Source organism: Stereum hirsutum (genome assembly GCF_000264905.1).
Source record: "Stereum hirsutum FP-91666 SS1 unplaced genomic scaffold STEHIscaffold_18, whole genome shotgun sequence".
NCBI classification, from domain to species: domain Eukaryota; kingdom Fungi; phylum Basidiomycota; class Agaricomycetes; order Russulales; family Stereaceae; genus Stereum; species Stereum hirsutum.
Window position 1 is genome coordinate 707,573 of NW_006763148.1, and position 18,700 is coordinate 726,272.

The window sequence follows — 18,700 nt, forward strand, 5'->3', positions numbered from 1 at the left end:
GCCGGTATTCCGCCGGCTGGTGTGCCGATTGTTCCTGGAGATGTGCGATTTGAGGGAGGGGAATAAGGTGGGAAGGTGTGGCGACAGTACGCCACAGGATGTCGGATCTGATAAATGGTGCGATGGTGGATCTTATCAGATATTTTGTGACATATCCGTGCCCTGATTTACGAAATGCGCGGGCTTATCAGATAAGCGGAGGCTTCATTTCCCATCATCCGACCGCGAGCACGCTGCAAGCAGCTGGAACGGGAAAGCAAACGCAGAAGAACAGACGGTAACATTATTTGTTCGTTACTCGTTATGGGATATTCTCTCCGTCCGGTCCTCGTCAGTACGTCCGAGATGGGCTAGCTCTGACTTATGGGGACGGGAAATACAGGTGCTGCAGGACCGCCCCGACCGGAGTCAGAGCCAAAAGTATAAGGGGAAACGAGCCCCAGTGGCATGCCACCCACGCACCCTCAACACCACCCGCTCAAGCCGTCCCCGTCCGTTCTTATTCCTCTCCACCGCCTTTCTTCCCCGCCATCAACTTCGTCCTTGCCCTCGACCTACGACGACGACGGGCAGAATATGCCTTCCTTCCGACGTTCACCGCCGCCAGAGGAACAGGCCCCCCTGCTCGAAGGATCATCCGAACAGCACACGCAAAAGTCTGCAGCTGATGAGGGGGCCAGGCGGGCGTGGTGGAAGAAAGCGACCCCGTTATGGTGCGTTGGGCGTGTGGGCGCTTGTTTGCGTGTGGTGGGTGGAAGGAGAGCTGACGCTTACACGTAACATCGTACAGGATCGCACCGGTCATCTTGGTCTCTTCGCTATGCGTGAGTGATTCAGATTAAAGTCCGCTGAGCGTTCGCGTCGATCTCGAAGAACATCTATCTCGTTCAGCCGAGTATGTTGAACGGCGTTATGTCTGTTTCGACGGCTCTGCCCAGTTCCGACTGTATTCTACGAGGCTTCCTTGAGATCACAACATATTCGCACTGTGTGAAGGGCCAATGAATGTACGCTGGTATAATCTCGGATTACCACAATGTCGGTGTTCTATGATGGTACTGTGTAGGATCCGCATTCCAGAATCCCTCCGGTGCGCGTAAATCGGTTTAGCGTTAGCGTTCTCCTTGCCATTTTCAACCAGGGCCACCCAATGTGGCCCTATGCCCTCCGCTGTATTCCCGACTACGATCATGGCTGACCGAGAATGTATCATTTTACAGCGCGGGATGACTCTCGCACCCCGCGTTGAAGTATACACGCAGCTCGCATGTCGAGCCATCCACGGGAACGATCCAGTCAATCCTAACGCCACCTCCCTGTACTTCTCTCCTTCCTACGAATACGACGGATACAATACCACCAAGACTCATGATGAAGATTACGACTATGACTATACCACGATCTCACTTCCATCGCGTGGGATCGTCGATGCGGATGCCTTAGACGCTTGTAAAGGCGATCCTCGAGTCCAAGGGAGGGCGGCGAGGATTCAGGCCTGTACGTCCACATTCATGTCCCGCTCACCTGTGCAGTCAATCTGCTGGGGATGTAGCATGGTCTGGTCGTTCCGTGGCATGTAATGTCTAATACGGGACTATATATGTAGCGGTTAAGACCACGGAGAGCATCCTCAGCGCCGCCACGACAGGTTGGCTGAGCCATTTGAGCGACGTGTATGGACGGAAGAAGGTACTGGCGTTCTCGGTATTTGGAGCATTGTTCATGTACGTCGTTCTCTTTTCCCGTGCTTCGCACCACTGACCATCGTTAACGTCTTACCGTCTTTTTCAACATTCATTTATAACGTTGTGGGACTACAGGGACATCATCTACATCATGGTTCTGGAGGCAAAGTATGCTTTCGCTGAGCACGGGGAGGCGTTCATCATCATTGCACCTGTCATCGAAGGTTTCCTCGGCGCTCAATCGACCTATAACGGTCTCGTCCATGCGTAAATATCCCTTCCATTCCTCGTACCCCATCACTTTTCACCGTCTTACCCCTTCAACTCCCGGTTACTGACTCCCGACCACCGAACCCACAGTTATGCGACAGACTGCACGCCAAACGGCTCCCGCGCCCGCATTTTCTCCACAATGCAAGGCATGCTCTACGTAGGTCTCGCCTCCGGACCCTGGCTCAACGGGCTCATCCTGCACCTCGGATCAGGAAGCACGACTCGAACACTCTTCGTAGCCGCCATCATCATCGCACTCATCAATCTCTCCTTTGTCTCCTTCGTCCTCCCCGAGTCACTACCCCCGTCTTCTAGACTGAAGGAAGGTTCTAGGGACAGCAGATCGGAATCGGTTTCGTCCGGGATGACGTCGGAGAGCGCGAGTACCAGGTCGTCTATTCACCACGGACATAGACGCGGGCATGGAGGAAGAGGAGGGAGAGGGAGGAGGAGGAGGAGTGTGGTGGGTGCGGTGAAGGGCCTGGCGAAGTATGTGGCGAGACAGTTTTGGAGGCCTGTTAGGCTGTTTTTGCCGCATTGGGTGGAGGCGGGGAATGGGAAGAAGGGGAGGTGGGATTGGAATTTGACGTTGGTTGGGATCACGCTGTTTATCTATTTGTTGTCGATCGTGAGTGTTTCGTTTCTCCCCTTTTTCTGTTCCACGCCCATGCGCCTTCGTCTTCGAGTTTTTTCTTGACCGAAACGCTCGATTGGGCGGTGGGCGCCTGTGTTGTCCTGATCGCTAATTCGTTTTATTCTTGGGTGTGTAGCAAGTGTATAACTTGAAGTATCTGTATGTTCGGCATGTGTACAACTGGTCCAGCGAGACGGTGAGTTGCTATCACGTTCATAAAGAAAAAGGACGGAAGTGCTCATTTTGAGGTACCTCTGTCAGCTCGGATATTACATGTCGTGGCTCTGGATCACCCGTGCAGTGAACCTCTTGCTCATCCTCCCAAGTACGCGACATACTTCATTTCTATATGTTTCCCTGATTAAAGATTCTCTCATCCACTGTCTAGCCGTCCTGAGCTACTTTGCCCCTTCTCGCGATCCTGACGTCTCCCAAGCGACCTTCCTGGCGCGCTCCCTCGCTTTCGACCGCATCGTCACTTCAATCTCTTTCTTCACCGACGCCACGGCCAATCTGCTCGTCTCCATCACGCCTACTTCGTCGCAACCGCTCTTCATCCTCTTCACATCGTTGAATTCGTTGACGAGTGGTGGAAATCCCGCGTTACATAGTTTGGGTGCCGGGACGTTGATCGCTATCGGCAAAGGCGCGGAAGTAGGCTTGGTCTTCGGTGCGATGGGTCTAATCAACGCTGTCGCCCATGTCGTCGCTGTAAGTCTTCCCATCATCATCCTCCGATATAAGTCTAAGTGTCCCTCACTGATAAAAAAAAAAATTCCTCCGTACGCAGCCGGGTATTTACGCAGCGATCTACGGCGCCACAGTGGCCACATTCCCAAAAGCCATCTTCGCCATGTCCTCCGTCCTGCTCTACACCGCCGTCGTCATGCTCCTCCTCATCCGACCGCACGTCGAGGCCATAAAGACGGTCGAAGATGGTTCGAACGATCCGACGGACCTCAACGAGGAGGAGACGTCCGCCCTGGGCGTCGAGAACGCGTTCGCTCCCTCCGGATCGGGATCTGGCCAGAACCTCGCGAGTCCGAGCGTGCATGGTAAAAACTCGTTGGGGCGGAAGAGCCTCAGTCTTTATTCCCATTCTCGGGATGTGTCGTTGTCGCCTTATAGGGACAGGGGAGGAGAGAGACTGAATAGTCCGAGCATTGTGGTCGATGATCAGAGCGATGCGGAGGTTGAGAGTCCTCTGAGTCCGAATAGTGGAAATACTGGTGGAGGGGTGAGGAGAGAGAGATCGAGAGGGACGGGGAGGGGGAGGAGGAGGAGGAGGAGGGAGAGCGAGCTTGAGGGGTTGAGCTTGCATGGGCAGGAAGGGGAGGATGCGGAGATTGTGGCGGATAGGAGGAGGAGTTCGATGATTAGGCTTTCGATGGGTGAGGAGATGCAGGCGGGGGTGTGAGTGGTTACAATCAAGTGGATAGGTAATGGATGATGGGTAATGAATGATGGGCGATGGGCGATGGGCGATGGGCGATGGGAAGGGTTCCGGTGGCGATTGGAGTAGGCTGCGATTTGACGGACAGGGCTTGGGAAGTTAAAGGTAGTGACTGGTGTGGGTAGTATACCGGTGGACTAGGATTCTTTTGTTCTCGTGTTTATTCGTGTTTTAGGAAGACCGTTTGTGATCTTTTGATCTGCACACCACGTAATCTTCGTGCGTTTCTTGTTGTACTATAATAGTGATATCCAGATATGCCGCCGTAAGTTTCACGGCGAGGCTCTCAATTCGGAGCGGTGGCGTTCCCTCTGCGCAGTTTCGTAGAGGAAACGATGCCCCAATGACGAAACACGGCGCTTCCATAAACACTGCGCTGTTTCTGACGGGATTGAGACGGGCGCAAGATATTTCACACAAGTCTGGATATTTCGAACCGAGCAGAAGTTCAATTCAACATAAATCATATGGCATAAATGAATACTCTAGCTATTGCGAGACATGGGTTGGAAGGTGAATGCATATACAAGGCCAAATACCACGGAAAGCATATATCTAGTCATATAGTCATACAATCATACACCGACGGCATCACTCGCAGGATCCGATGAAAAGAAATGTTCGCGAACCGAGTTGCGAGGGTCTAGTGCGTAACTCGACTTGGACCAGTCGTACCACTGATCGCCAAAGAGGCCGGCCATGCAAGTATCACGCACGTTCATGAGCGGGAACTTGTGTGCTCGGTCACCCTCACTTTGAAAGAGAGGCGTGGCAATGGGCCCCGTCACCAACGTTCGCATAAAGCGAGGAATACCATGGTTGTCATCAGGAGTCTTGAGAGAGGGACCTGTAGCCCCCCGGGTCCCATGAGATCGCTCGGCCGTCGGTACGCACTGTTCGGCTGGACCCTCGGCTGCCAGCCACTCGGGCTCGGAACTCGGAAGCTCGTCGACGTCGCCGCGCTCTGCGTTCACCATCTCGTTCAAGGCAGCGAGGACTCTGGCCCTCATAACTGGGGTTGAAAAGGTCTTGTTGCCGTCCTATCCAAACGGATGATCTATTAGTATGGGTGAGGACTTTGCCGACGTGATCAAGACACACCTTGTCAGTCCTCGAATAGATGTTATCCGGCTCGACGGATTCGACAGCACTGAGGAATGTTTCGGGGTTCAGCACAAATTCACCGAGTTTCTTCGAGTATTGACCGTCGCTCCATTTCATCTGAGCAAACATGATCGTCTTGGCCTTGGTCTCCTTCTCTTCTAAAACACAGAGCCAGTCGGGGCGGGCATTATTGTCCAGCCAGAACCACGAGAAGCCTCGTCCACTCTCCACGGCCTTCGCGAGGGCTTCAGCGTTACGGGCAGTAAATCCGAAAGGCAAGTTTGGCGCTTTCGTCCAGGAGGTAGAGAACGACAAAGATTTACCGTTGCGCTTGATGACCCCTACCAGCGTAAATTCCTTGTCTGCCAACTCAGCCCAGTACCCCCCGACCTTGAAGACACGTATCAGCTTGGTATACTTGCCGCCGAAGTGATGCATCATGAGCAGAGCGAATTCCATTTGGAGTCGATATCCTTGTTCGACGTTGTTGAGCGCTTGGGTACGGAGGTCGTTCATCCAGGTCACTATATTGCCGGTGCACCTCATGAGAACGTTGCCGAGGGCGACCGGCTCGTCCATTGCGACTGGACCAACTGAGCCACCATCACGCGTGTCTTCACTGTTCTGTTTGATATACGCTATACCGGATTCTATCAATTCGGCATGCTTGGGGTGGATGATAGAGGGAAAGCTGGCGATCCCATAGCGTAAGGTAGCTGACAGGAGGGCTGACATGAAGTGCTCATCCTCTGCGAAGGAACAGACGTTAGATGAAACTGAGGAATGATAACTGCGTCTCGAGGAGGGAGTCGACGAACCTCTGGCCAATTTGAGCACCAGGTCCCAGTTGACGGCAGCTGCTACGGCCGCTATCTCATCGAGATCGGCCCGTGAAAGTGTCGCACCTGCGTCCTCGTTTCACGGCGGGGGGGTCAGTATTTGGCGCACGCCAAAGCCATTTGCATTGTCAGATCCATATCCAGGAAATAGATACCAAAATGGGACGCTCCAGATCATATATTTGTCGTAGTTTAGTGTAAAATCCATAGTTTTGCTTTGAATTCCGCTTCGGACTCGCCCAGATGAGAAGCTGAAGAAAAACAATGGTGCCCTGCAAATGGTTATATTTTTGCTGAACTATAGAGTCCTCCAAATCAAGAGACGAAGGCCCGCTTTAGACCTCAAAATGGCGTGACCCAAAGCCACTCTTTGGACTGCTCGATTCAGTGAACCAAAGGCGAGCAATCGGGCCCCATATGGAGCTCTCCATAGTCCAACTTTGGAAATTTTGCGATCTGATAGCCAATCAACGTCCGCCACGTGGCAGATTGAGCCCAAAGCCAGACTATAGAGAGCAGCATATCGGGCTCAATTGTTTGCCTTTGGTTCACCAAATCGAGCAGTCCAAATAATGGCTTTGGGTCATGCCATTTTGAGGTCTAAAGCGGGCCTTCGTCTCTTGATTTGGAGGACTCTATAGTTCAGCAAAAATATAACCATTTGCAGGGCACCATTGTTTTTCTTCAGCTTCTCATCTGGGCGAGTCCGAAGCGGAATTCAAAGCAAAACTATGGATTTTACACTAAACTACGACAAATATATGATCTGGAGCGTCCCATTTTGGTATCTATTTCCTGGATATGGATCTGACAATGCAAATGACTTTGGCGTGCGCCAAATATTGATCCCCCCGCCGTGTTTCTTCTATCGTTGACTGTGAACCCGTGGGTGGCCTGGAACATGTACTTGTCGAAAAGGCGGTGTATAGCTAGGGGCTGTTTCTCTTCATGATGACGACGTAAGCATCGGAGAAGAATATCACACCAAGCCGCGGCAATTCGTGGTCTATATTTATCATGCAAGTGAGCTGCGAAGGAGATGAAGGGCGGAGAAGGACTATCAACGAACCTGCCTGGCAACCACGATGTGCACCTAATGAGGAGATCCTCATGGACGGGATTGGTTTTCGGGCGCAGCATCCAGTCGAACTTCGGAAGAACAAGATAAGATTTCAACCATTCACCAAGTTGTTCGGCTTCGTCGAAGACCCCAGCACGATTCTTCGTGAAAATGTTACCGGCTTTCAAAGCGCTGGACGACAAGGCTTCTTGGGCAAAGCGCATGGAAAGACCGGTCCCAGAGTAGACCACATTGGTCACCATGTCATAATCGTCGCGAACTATCTTCTGGATCACTGCGAGGATAGGGCGACGCACGTTGGGGTCCCTGTCCGAGCAAAACCGGTCCAAGAACTCTTGTACGGCCCGCTGGGCCTCGTCCACCGCCATCCAGAGGGTCCTTTTGTTCAAGTTGTCTACGGGGAAGAGACGTGCATGCTTTTTGATGATAATCGTCCACAACTGGCGCGCTATAAACACACAATCGTGGTCGTCGACAGCTCGAGCGTCAGGTCCGGTAGTAATGCGAAGGGCCTCGATGAGAGCGCGGAAGATGTCGTTCGGCTGAGTTCCATCCGCGACGAGATTGGGCGCGGCCTGAATGAATAGCCACTGCAGACGAACTAGTGCAGGATCCCAATCTTCCGGTACTGAGTCGAGGAAACGAAGTAAGACTGCGAGACGGACTACGATGAGCATCCCGATGCAGCGTTGGACGATCTTCTTGTTGGCCTCAAACTGCGCTTGCGTAGTGGCTTGCTTCCACTCGGAATGATTGGGCATCATTTCCAGCAGAACCGAAAGGTCTCGAGAGCCATACCCATAGGTCTGTGCGTCTCTTCTCTCATCTGCGAACGAAAAGTAGAACCCCCAGTTCTCAGTAAGGCCCGTGAAGAGAGTCGCCGATTTCCCAGAACCAGGCGAGTTGATATAAAGGGTACTGCACGAAAGAGTCAGAGACAACGACAGGAGGCCGTTCAAAGCGATGGACACATACATAGCGTTTGACTTGTTGAACAACTCCTTAGCTTGCTCGGCGATCTTCTCGTCCTTTCCGAGGTCTTGAAGTAGCAAACAGATAATTTTACCTGGTCCAAACTCTTCGGAGAACTTATTGCCATTGCTTATGTACTTCCATATGTGATCGAAATCGTCCAATTTATCCCCGAGGTATTCTCTATATTCTTGTCGTGGCATCTTGCGAGGTGTGACTACGCAGCACCGAGTGTCAGGGAAAAGGTCCATCAAGACGTGAGAGAGCAAACTTACATAGTACGTTAGGTGGGGGCGGCTTGTCAGATACATCCGGCGGATCTACTGGCGGAGGAATCGATGCCACTAAAGGCCGAGGAATTGAACGTGGCACGGCGCGACGTGGGACGGGAGGCGGAGGCATACTCCAAGCGTCTGACAGGCAGATATATCAATTGCGTGATGACGAGAAATACTGAGAAGAACATACAATGTGTACAGGCGTTGTAGTAGTATTCCAGATTATCGTACGCTTTCAGGAAGGTCCGCATCGCATCTTGGGCCGCAGGATAACACTTGATGTACTCGCGAGCAGCTACCATCCCTTGGACTCTACCTAGCCCCAGATCGATAACAGTCTTTGCAGGGTCCACCAATTGCACCGAGTCTTCTTTATCGATCCACTCGACCATGAAATGGTCATACCAATGTTCATCAACGAATTGGATTTGCTCGGCAGTAAGGTCGGCATAAGCCACATAACCAAAGCCAAAGGTATCAGTGTGCGTCGGATGAGGGATATTTTCCTCCGGATGGGCGACTGAAGGCGAAGGATTTACGATGTTCTCTGTCACCGGAGCCTCGATACGCGTACGGCGACGAGGATGTTGGTCCTGCTCGTCATCCAGAGCCTGAGCACCACCAGTGGGAGAAGACGGTTCTGGGTGAGGTCGTTTCAGGGTATTGGGATGCGTCGTCGTGTCGGGATCAGACATGATGATGGAGGTGGAGAGCAAGACGCGACGGCGACAAAGTTCAACTCAAGTATCTGATCTGATCGCGATCGATTATTTTGACACGCCGCTCGAACTCGGGCCGACTTTCCTGACTTTTGTTCGCCTGACGGGGTTTGCCGGATCTCCACGTGGCCACGGTTGCGTTGTCGCTCACTGCCGCCATCGCTTCACCGTCTCTTCCATCGACGACATGCTCTTCACTCGCAAACGCTCCCTCTCCCTTGACTCTTTCGACTCTGAGAAACCCATGGCCAAACGTGCGCGCCGTCAAGTATTACCACAGTCTTCACCAGTTCCAGCTCCGACGAAGGTCGACTCCCTCGACAAGTCGCGGAGTCTCACGCCCTCACCTCTTTCTACAACCACATCGTCATCATCTCCTGCATCACCTCCTTCGCAGTGCTCAAATAAGCCGGAGTCATCGCTCTCCGCATCTCCGTCTTCATCTTTTGATTCCTTATCGTCATCGCTGTCTCCGGCATCATTACTTTCCAGCCTGACGCCTCCTTCCTCTCCACCCACTGTCGCATCTGTTTCGTCACCGCATACTGTGCCGAATGCTCTTCTTTCATCAGAGAACGCTGAAGCACCCCCCACATGCTCTTTCGCGAACGATGTCACGGCCGACGAGGAAGCACGCCTCACAGCGCGCTTCCAAGACGATCTTAGGCGAATCTGGGGCAATTTGGCTATTATGCAGGCGTCAATAGGTTTTTATGACCTCATTGTTCGCCTTGGTCTATGGACCGGAACGAGGGAGGAGTGTGTAACGCTAACGCGTGCCCACCCTGACCTTGTGGAAATCTTTTATAGAGTCCTTGATACCGGGGACTTCCACGAAATATCTTCCCATCGTGAGCCCGTCTTTCAATTTTTTTCTTCCTTTTTCATTCGTCTAACGCCTTTGATAGCTGCCTTCCATAATCCATTGAACCGCGTCATCGACAAAGTCATCTATAGTGTCGACCATATCTTCGCTTCAATCCGGGGCGGGAACCTTCCCTCTGCGTCCTTTCCTCCTACAAGTCTCAATTCTCGAAGCACTAGGCATCTCGAAGATCTCGATGGTCCGAGTGCTGCCAGTGACATGGTGGTCGCCGAGGAGCTCATGTACATGAAAAGGTTAGTACTCATCTCCAGGTTCTTTCGAATCGCCGATACTTAACAGGTTGTAGAAGCTACATCACGGCGATATCGACACGAAAGACGCGCCTGCTCCTCCAGGGCCTTCTACAGTACTGGGGCCTTTATTTTTCTTTCTCCACAACTAGCGCTCAGAATCAAGCTGGTATTCCGTCAACATCTCCGGACCTCGCGTTTGCCCTCAAACTACTCAGACGCTTACGGGCTTCAGCCGCTGCGGCCGGCGTCGACACGTCTCATTTAGCCGACAAAGTTTTCTATGCACTGTACCTCTCTCGGATCCTCGTTCTTTATCACTTCCTGGACAGCCTTCCATCCGATATCTCCGAGAGTCAAGCCCACAGAGAATGGCTCTATTTCCAACTCGCTCCACCGCTGACATCGGCGGGCGTCGATATATTTACGGCGGTCTTGGAGGGCGTTGCTGGAGGGGATGTTGACGATTTGCGGACGGTTGCGGAACGTAGATTATCCGCTCTAGGCTGGAGGAACCACCAGTGGTTCTCTCAATCACTCTATGGAAGTTATGTGGAGGGAGGGTTCTATGTCGATCCTCTGGAAGAAGTGCACCCACCGCTATATCTCGTCATCGATGAGATCGAGATGCCCGTTAGTGAGGGGCTCAAACCCCGAGCTGCTCGTCGGGTCGCTCGCAAGCGTGCAGAGGTCTACTCCTTACTCTGCCGACCTGATTCATCGTAATCATAGGTATGTCTTAGATTCCTGATCTCACTTCTGTCTTCTGATCTTTACCTTGTCTTCGCCAGGCGCCCGAGCTTTCCTTTTCTTTCGCCCGATCATCTATCATCAATATTCCGTCATTCTGTTCATCTTTGCTATCGTTCCTTTTCTGTTTCAGTGCTTCGTTGTGTTCTACCCGGCCTCCTTTGCAATTTCCGTGTCGGATACGACTTCCGTTCCCCCTTCGTTCAAAGGTCCCATATCTCTTCCATTCTCCCCTGATTGATTGTACAACATATATCACAGCATCTATTTAAGCTCCTTCCCTTCGCACTTCTATTTTCTCTGTTATGTACCTTGGACTTGGCCTTCACATTGTTGTCATTGATATCCTGTTTTGGTTGTGTACCTCCTGTAGTGAAGGCCAGTCATCGTCGTCTCTGTTTCTCCGTCTATCTTATATATCTATATGCTGCGCGCACTGGCTCGATTGTACGGAGGGATTCCGGCTCGGGTTCCAGCGGCGCAATCGCGTTTGTTTTTTTTTCAACCTCATAGCAGCGTGAAACACTCAAGCAGATCCGGGAGAAGATCGCAGGGCTGCTCTTCGTACGAATTCGGTGGTTCGCTCAGAGCATACTTAGATAGTGTAATGTTGTGCGGTTGTGCGGCAAATAACGCGAGCCCCTTTCGACCAAATCCAAGCGCACGCCGCCAGCCGTTCAAGACACTTTTCGGACACGTATGTACCGTTGTTGATACGTTGACATATCATCTAGAGTAGGCGTCCACAGCGAGACTAAGTTCGGACGACGAACTGGTCAAAGATTATCGTCATATCGCAACGAATAAAATCGCAATAATACAAGCAGTCCATTCTGCTGATCGCCGCATCGCCAGGCGTTCATACAACATCCATCACCTATTATCCCTTAGGTTGTTATACATTCGGTGGACACACAATATGGTTCGGTCGATCACTGAGTCGTGACGACACCATCGGGCTCTATAAGATGGGAAACAGTGCACGGTCAGTCGTTGTGGCGATCAATTGTGAAACCCGATTGTTATTTAGCTGTACAGAGGCGACGAAGTGAACGAAATACGGACCGATGTAGTCGATCTCGCTGCCTTGGAGGCTTTGGAGCTGTTGCAGGTAAGCCTCGGGGATGGTGGCAGAGAAGCCCTGACAATAAAGAAGGATACGTCAGTACTTGGACCTAGCATCTCACCAGACCGTGTACATGGAGATGTAACATACCTTCATAATGCTAGAGTCGAACTTGTTGTGAATCGAGCCACCTATCCTCGACACGAACAGAGATATCGATCAGATCGATCTTCGGCAGAAAGATATCGAAAGCGCTATAAATCGTACCTGCATTACTGAGCTCTTGCTCGTGCTTGCCAATCGTATCGGCGGAGACGTCTTTCTTGAAGACGACTATGAACTCTACGTTTACGACGGCATCATGTCCAAGCTTAGCGTTTGTATACCTACAACAGTAGTGAGTGGACAGACGAACTTCCGGACGACATTCTGTTAGATCTAGGAATACAACGAAGAACTCGAGTGACAAAGATGGTTGTTGACGGCGGAAGAGATCTAGGTAAGGAGTCCTAAAGGAGATCCGAAAGCAGCAAGAGAGAAAGCAGTCACTATGCACGAATCCACGCATGACGTAGGTGGCCGCCGCCACGGCGTTGTGGCCACAATGCGGCGTTCCCCTTCATCCCCTCCGTTTCCCTTACGTTATTTTCATCTTGGCAGTCTGTGGTCGCCCGTTGTATTTACTGCTTGAATGGTCACTATTGCTATATCACGACACACGAACTAGTGCTCTCCATAATCGCCAGCAGTATTCTGTGTGGCGTCAAACTAACCACACGGCGGCGACGCGGTCACGGTGCCGCGTTCAGCGCTAATGAGGAGTCAGGTCGCGTCCTTGTTTCTTGCCTTACTAATACAACCCCGCTTACCATCCTTCTTCTGAACGACGACGACGACAACGGCCAGGACGCGACTGTACGTTCTCTCCTCGCTGCCTGGTCTATGCTGTTTTTGAGTGGGCCTTTCTTCTCTCACCAATTCTTGAAGACTGTGACACCCAGACGCACAACGACATCGCTGTGTCAGCTCTACCAACTTCGATTAGTTCAAAACCGATACAACATGCGTACGACTCGTTCTGCATCCAGAGCTGCTGCCGGGGCCGCTACTACACCGCAACCGAACTCTGCCCCTGTCAAAGAGGCTGCGCCGCCGAAGAAACCGGCCGGAAGGGTCACCAAGCGCAAAGCCCCTGCTACTGAGTCTAACACTGCTAACGTCCCCGAATCTGAACCAACCATACCGGCTCAGAGTCCCAAAAAGAGAGCAAAAAAAATCGAAGCCGATGGCTCTAATCCACCACAAGCAAACCCGGGCGCTCACGCCGAGGCTGGTGTCACACCGGTCCTGCTTCCCGCGAAGCTGACGTTCTCCTTTGACGACGCGAAGAAGCATCTGATTGAGGAGGATGCGAGGTTTGAGGATGTGTTCAGGAGACTACCGTGCAAACCTTTTGAGAAACTGGAGAGAGTCGAGCCGTTCAGGTGAATTTCCTGGACTTGCGACACTCGAGCTTTCAACGCGGAAATCACTGATGACTTGAACTTTGCCTTAGAACCCTGACAACATCGATTCTGTTCGTTCCTTTTCTGACTTGACAGAGCCTCTCGGACGTAAACTGATGTCCGCACGCAGGGGTCAACAAATATCATGGCTTGCAGCTCGTTCTATCAATCACAGATTCGTCAGGCTCTACTTCCCTGATCTGCCTGAGAAGCCCGACGCAGAATAGTTCGCTCATTTTCTTCTTGTCGTCTGCCTCAATGTATTTGTTTGCGCAACTGACAACTTCCCTGTTCTTTGTGTAGCTGGGCCAAAGCACCTATCACTTTGTTCCCGACGCCACACCAGGTAGCAGTGACAGACCTCAATACCCTGAGGACAGCGGGACTGAGTGGGCGGAAGGCCGAGTACGGTTCGTTATAAAGCTTCCAAGTTTTGCCAGCTAGATAGTTCCCGGGTCAGTCTTAATGCTGACGAATAACTCCAGTTCAAGATCTGGCAGCGCGCTTTGCGGATGGGCGTCTGTCGGCTGAAAAACTCTTCGAAGCCGACGATGAAGAACTGTATGAGTTGCTCACGGCTGTGAGAGGAATTGGGAGGGTAAGTAGACTTTTCTTGGATTATCTTTTTCATAGAGTCCTAGAATTGACTGCGTTCTGCCTATACACGTGTGATGATTATCTTTGCAGTGGACTGGTGGGTCGTGTCTCCTTGAGAGCCTATCAGTGGAGCTGACTTATATGATATCATCCAGTGGACATGTTCGCCATATTTTCTCTTCGCCGGCCTGATATTATGCCCTACGGTTAGTCTGCCTATCAGCCTCACGTCTTCATTTCGGTCCTTACTTTTGTCAACGATTGTAGGTGACCTCGGAGTCCAACGCGGCGTGATGCGCTGGTTCCTTTCCCTACACAGCACTTCATACCGCATCGACATCTCCGCACAAAAGCTCCCCAAATCTCCCAACGAGAACCCAAAAGAAGACAATGATAAAGCCACGCCGGCCACACCAGCCACGGCTGCGACTCCAGCGAATGACCAATCTACTCAAGTCCTCGACGAAGATGACGCCTTACCCACCGTCGGACAACAAACTTCCGCCAGAAAAACCAGAGGCAAAAAGTCTGCCGCTCAATCCCAGACCTCAACCCCCACTCCCGTCTCGCTCACCGCAGCCTCGACACTCAACCTGGATGCCGCGACGCCCGTCAAGCCACCGATCGGTGGGATAGACATCGAGACACCTTCACAATTATTGGGGCCTGGGCTGGGTCTTCCTAGTATGCCTCCGCAGTTTACACCCTCCATCAATGCGACGCTGGAAGGAAGTAGCAATGGCGGTTTTGCCAATGCGACGGATGCGAAGGGGAAGGGAAAGGTTAATGGTAAGACGGCGAAGAGGCCGTTGCCGGAAGGATTGACTGTCGGTGGACTGAAGGGAAGGTTGGATGGCAAGAAGAAAATAAAGTACGTTCTCTTACCCTTCAATGATGCGAAGTCGTATATCAGTGCTGATCATCGTTGCGGTGACGGGTGTGGTCCACAGGGGCGCATTCTTGACGCCAAAGGAGATGGAGGAACTGACGGAGGGGTGGAAACCTTACCGTAGCTTGGGTAAGTCTATGTGTACTTGTCTTGGTTCCAGAATTGTGGTCTGACGATTTCGTTGTTGGTAGGCGTGTATTATATGTGGGCATTATCGGAGGAGAAGTAAGCGCGAGGAAGGCGAAATGAGCTCGGACGGAGTCGTTGTTGGGCCGCAGTGGAAAATGTTTCTATTTTGATACACTATTTCAATACCATTCTTGGGTGATGCTTGTTTAATCGAAAGACACGATCCTGGTGGAGTGTTGGCGAGCATGCAGCGAGATGTGACGACCATCCCAAAAAAGGCCCACAGCAGCTAGTAGCCTTCAAATTGTTGAGAAGCTCCCTTTCACGGGCAGCGCTTCCTCCTTTCGAGCAGCTCTATCCTTTCAAAAGACGGATTTACCTGGCACCAAGTCCGAATGCGTCGATCTCTGTGCTGTGCATGATTTTCCTAGTTTCCAAAGGCGGCGTGTGGCGTTAACCTGGTTCGCGTCGCGTGGATGACGATCCTTGTGCCGCGCGGGCTGCAGCTTCTGTTCTCACTCTCACCTCAGCTCTGCACGCCCAGCTTGCTCTCTTTCTCTGAGCTGCCCGCCGTCCTAGGCGTATAAGACTTGGTCCTCTTCGCTCCTTTGTTCCCGTATCTCAGAGTCTTATTCTCGCTTGAGCTGCTCTTCGACCGGTCTTAGCTCTAGCTTTCGTAGTCCAAGTACTAGCTGAGATGTTTGCATTTCTTAACCGGTCGACCTCTAGACTTTCGGCAAGCAAGAAATCGACGGCGGTAGCCTCGAAGGTTAGTCTTGTACAGCCCGAAACTGTCCCAGAGACGCCAGCTGCAGAAGTGCCGACGGACACAGCTACGGACGCTCCCGCTCATGTCGAGGTGACGGACACCGTGGCCGAAGTGAATGCGAATGGTGAAGGGACTGGTGTCGAGAAGGAGGTGAAGCCGGTAGAGGACAAGGTAGATGCTGCGCAGCCTGCTACTTCTTCGGGCTCTCCGGCTGCAGTGAGCTCTACGACGGGAGCAGTGGATGGACCGGATAGCACAGAGAAGGTAGCGGACAACACCGAAGATGCGAAGGGCGGAGAGGGCAGCGCTCAACTATCATCTACGAAGGCTGCTTTGGACTCGGAGCAAGCACCTCGAGCTTCTCTCTCAGTCGAAGTCCCTGAGGCGTCGGGTGCTTCACCCGCCACATCCGCACCATCCGCCCTTCCAGCCACGTCCGAGGAGGAAGATTCCGTACCCTCTCTTTCCTCTCCCACTAACGACATCAAGCTGGCTCCCCTCTCTACTCCTCCACCCCGTCGGTTCTCGCTCCAACGTCTCGGGGCTCTCCTCTCTCCTACCCACTCTCATGAATCTAAACCCATTCTCGACGCCACACACGAAGCTTCCAAACGATCGGACGCCAAAGTGGCACTGGATCATGCTCGCATCGCACATACCAAACTCTCCGCATCTGACCGTCGCGCAAAACAGTCCGCCCATGTCATTCGCGCTCTCATCATCGGCCCAGACGGTATCGTCCTGCCGCCGAGTAGACCTGTGATCGTGACGAAGGGGGAGATGAAGAAGGTCAAAGCGCAATTGCTGGAACCCAAGAGCGCCAACAAGGTCATCCTGCAACTCAAGACTCTGCCTGGAGTTAGCGTGCCCGCGTCGGATGACGTGGTGAAGGCAGAAGCAGAAGAAGTGAAGGCGAGTGGCCCGATTCACGCGGTTTGTTTCGAAGGGACGGACAAGGAGATAGAAGACAAACATTTCTCGAAGTTGAAGGCCGAGGAAGAGACTGCTCTCGCAGCCGTCGCTAGCGTAGGCATCGGTCTCTCCGCTTTCAAGCTTTCTTCCGTTACCACCGCTTCTCTCGAGTCTCTGCTGGCCACGCTGAAGGATATCAAACTCGTCTCCCTCCTTTCTGCGCCGGATTTGGGGCTGGGACAGCCGGGAGATGGGAGGGAGGGGGAGGGCATCCTGAGTGGCGCGTTACCTACAGCGGGGGCGGTCATCCAGGGCGTGGAGCAAATTACGCCGCAGTTGATGAGTCTGGGGTATGCGACAGGCAAGGCGATTATACCGAACCATGCTGGGATATATCCACCCACGGATAGGATGTCTGTTCTAACTTGTGAGTCATAATCGACTATTCTGTGTCTCCATGACTGATGACGATGCTACAGACTGGTGGGGCCTCGAACTCGTCCTTCCACCGCCCACGCTCGCCTACCTCAACGTGCGTATTGTCTCAAAATTTCGTTGTCCACTCGTTACTCAGCAGGAGATCATGTAGCAGAACGTGCCATCCATCTCGCACACTGTCATGAATTTCCTGACGGCACTGGGAGTGGTATACACCGGAGTTAGAGAGATCCTCCCATTCGCGCGTTACATCTCGCAGTACGTCGAGTTTGAATTCTCCGCCATCAAGGCGCAGAATAAAGGGAAAGGAGTTGTTTGTGCGGCTACTTGGTATGTCCCATGAATCTCCTTTCACCTAAGGCGACAGAGGATAATGTCTGATTCTTTCGTTATCTGAATACAGGATTATGCCTGCTGCGATGGTGCGTGCTCTATTAGGTCGCTCAAATTAATCGAGACCCAAACTTAATGTTCTTTGGATGTAGGTTCCGCGTCCATGGGATTTCGCCGACCCTCCATCCAAGCCAGATGTCGCTCCTATGCCAGACCTCGAGTCTCCTCCTCAAGCTCCTCCCGCACCCCCTTCCGCACCAATTTCCACCATGCCCGTCTCAGGCTCCACCCCGTCCTCCCCGCCCGTACCCACCAAACCTGGTACGCTCTCCCCACCTCCCGTCGCTCCTTCAACTCTCCCGCAGAGCCCCAAGGTCGAGACTGGACTCGTGGACTCGTGGACGGAGACGGACCCTGTGAAGGTGGATGAGGGTACGGCGACGCCGGGTGGGAAAGTTGCGCTTGTTGAGGGTGATTCGAGCGGGGATGTTCCTGGCGTACAGCTTGTGCCGCCGACGCTCCCGAGGGGGGCTGAGAGGCCTGACCTGGGAAATGAAGGTGAGGAGAAGGGAGAGGAAAGTGGTGTGGCGGTGCAGACTGTCTGAGTTTGAAGGATTTATGATGGACTATACGGAGTAGTTTGACAGTGTCCGAACCTTCACGGGGGTTTTTTTCCACTCATAGAACTTTACGACCTTTCACGACCATTTGATGAATATCGTTATGTCTTTTACGGTGCACTTGTTCTTCCTTGTAACACCCACGTTTGGGACTCTGTCCGCGTATCAGCCTTCTGTTCCCGTTCTCCGTGTTATTTGTTATCTGGATTCATATACCCTTTCTTTTTGTTATCGTGGTTTTGGTCCTTCATGTGGTAGACTTTGTGATGATTTGCATGATTCAGGTGTGGCAGTTGATTGTGGTTCGGCGAGATTTCAGTATTTTCAATGGGTGGCCCAGTGGCGAACCGCAAATGTCCGGGGTGGTAAGACTCGCGACTTATTGCGTATTTTCTCATGACCATTTCGTTTCTACGAACTTCTTTCTTTTTTGCAGCCAAAACTTGAGTCCATGCTCGATGTCTACTACAGACCCACCTGTAGACAGGGCCCCGCTCTGCTCCAGCCTACAATATTCCCCGTGACTTGTCTCAGACCT

General features: G+C 52.3%; 7 protein-coding genes across 7 annotated transcripts; 4 read left to right on the plus strand and 3 right to left on the minus strand.

Moving 5' to 3' along the window:
- Positions 1 to 490: 490 nt before the first annotated feature.
- STEHIDRAFT_150155 (uncharacterized protein) lies at positions 491 to 1,169 on the minus strand. Its single transcript, XM_007309738.1, has one exon. The coding sequence runs from the start codon at positions 803 to 805 to the stop codon at positions 500 to 502; it is 306 nt and encodes a 101-aa protein (XP_007309800.1). The 5' UTR covers positions 806 to 1,169; the 3' UTR covers positions 491 to 499.
- Positions 1,170 to 1,226: 57 nt separating this feature from the next.
- Positions 1,227 to 4,009, plus strand: STEHIDRAFT_134780 (uncharacterized protein; the record flags this gene model as incomplete). Its single annotated transcript, XM_007309739.1, has 8 exons — positions 1,227 to 1,497; positions 1,607 to 1,724; positions 1,821 to 1,952; positions 2,046 to 2,586; positions 2,729 to 2,788; positions 2,854 to 2,917; positions 2,981 to 3,303; positions 3,383 to 4,009. The coding sequence occupies 8 exons, from the start codon at positions 1,227 to 1,229 to the stop codon at positions 4,007 to 4,009; spliced, it is 2,136 nt and encodes a 711-aa protein (XP_007309801.1).
- A 611-nt stretch (positions 4,010 to 4,620) lies between these two features.
- Positions 4,621 to 9,014, minus strand: STEHIDRAFT_162125 (uncharacterized protein; the record flags this gene model as incomplete). The annotated part of the gene is made up of 7 exons (XM_007309740.1): positions 4,621 to 5,085; positions 5,147 to 5,898; positions 5,968 to 6,054; positions 7,173 to 7,987; positions 8,045 to 8,258; positions 8,317 to 8,454; positions 8,510 to 9,014. 7 exons carry the CDS (start codon positions 9,012 to 9,014, stop codon positions 4,621 to 4,623), a joined length of 2,976 nt encoding a protein of 991 aa, XP_007309802.1.
- Positions 9,015 to 9,225: 211 nt separating this feature from the next.
- STEHIDRAFT_172150 (uncharacterized protein) lies at positions 9,226 to 11,330 on the plus strand (the record flags this gene model as incomplete). Its single annotated transcript, XM_007309741.1, has 5 exons — positions 9,226 to 9,797; positions 9,849 to 9,889; positions 9,947 to 10,157; positions 10,211 to 10,886; positions 10,946 to 11,330. 4 exons carry the CDS (start codon positions 9,226 to 9,228, stop codon positions 10,878 to 10,880), a joined length of 1,494 nt encoding a protein of 497 aa, XP_007309803.1. The 3' UTR covers positions 10,881 to 10,886; positions 10,946 to 11,330.
- Positions 11,331 to 11,671: 341 nt separating this feature from the next.
- STEHIDRAFT_172151 (serine proteinase inhibitor IA-1) lies at positions 11,672 to 12,456 on the minus strand. The gene is made up of 5 exons (XM_007309742.1): positions 12,386 to 12,456; positions 12,238 to 12,312; positions 12,121 to 12,161; positions 11,970 to 12,045; positions 11,672 to 11,865 (listed from the first exon to the last, which is right to left on the minus strand). The coding sequence occupies exons 1-5, from the start codon at positions 12,396 to 12,398 to the stop codon at positions 11,837 to 11,839; spliced, it is 234 nt and encodes a 77-aa protein (XP_007309804.1). The 5' UTR covers positions 12,399 to 12,456; the 3' UTR covers positions 11,672 to 11,836.
- A 182-nt stretch (positions 12,457 to 12,638) lies between these two features.
- Positions 12,639 to 15,286, plus strand: STEHIDRAFT_125400 (DNA glycosylase). The gene is made up of 11 exons (XM_007309743.1): positions 12,639 to 12,806; positions 12,958 to 13,454; positions 13,526 to 13,546; positions 13,606 to 13,701; positions 13,779 to 13,885; positions 13,961 to 14,073; positions 14,163 to 14,169; positions 14,228 to 14,278; positions 14,340 to 14,943; positions 15,023 to 15,090; positions 15,153 to 15,286. Exons 2-11 carry the CDS (start codon positions 13,033 to 13,035, stop codon positions 15,188 to 15,190), a joined length of 1,527 nt encoding a protein of 508 aa, XP_007309805.1. The 5' UTR covers positions 12,639 to 12,806; positions 12,958 to 13,032; the 3' UTR covers positions 15,191 to 15,286.
- Positions 15,287 to 16,516: 1,230 nt separating this feature from the next.
- Positions 16,517 to 18,147, plus strand: STEHIDRAFT_67046 (uncharacterized protein; the record flags this gene model as incomplete). The annotated part of the gene is made up of 5 exons (XM_007309530.1): positions 16,517 to 17,198; positions 17,251 to 17,303; positions 17,364 to 17,539; positions 17,613 to 17,631; positions 17,695 to 18,147. Coding segments are annotated over 5 exons (1,383 nt in total), but the record flags the coding sequence as incomplete, so codon positions are not given.
- Between the last annotated feature and the right edge of the window lie 553 nt (positions 18,148 to 18,700).

Bases quoted from the DNA above. Each gene is read 5' to 3' on its own strand.
- STEHIDRAFT_172151 (XM_007309742.1), bottom strand. The intron at 12,162-12,237 runs GTACGATTTATA...TGTCGAGGATAG, and splicing joins GCAAGAGCTCAGTAATGCAG to GTGGCTCGATTCACAACAAG. The intron at 11,866-11,969 runs GTCCGTATTTCG...CCCATCTTATAG, and splicing joins CAGCGAGATCGACTACATCG to AGCCCGATGGTGTCGTCACG.
- STEHIDRAFT_150155 (XM_007309738.1), bottom strand. From the start codon at position 805: ATGACCGGTGCGATCCTGTACGATGTTACGTGTAAGCGTCAGCTCTCC.
- STEHIDRAFT_125400 (XM_007309743.1), top strand. From the start codon at position 13,033: ATGCGTACGACTCGTTCTGCATCCAGAGCTGCTGCCGGGGCCGCTACT. The intron at 13,702-13,778 runs GTTCGCTCATTT...TTCTTTGTGTAG, and splicing joins GAGAAGCCCGACGCAGAATA to CTGGGCCAAAGCACCTATCA. The intron at 13,886-13,960 runs GTTCGTTATAAA...GAATAACTCCAG, and splicing joins TGGGCGGAAGGCCGAGTACG to TTCAAGATCTGGCAGCGCGC.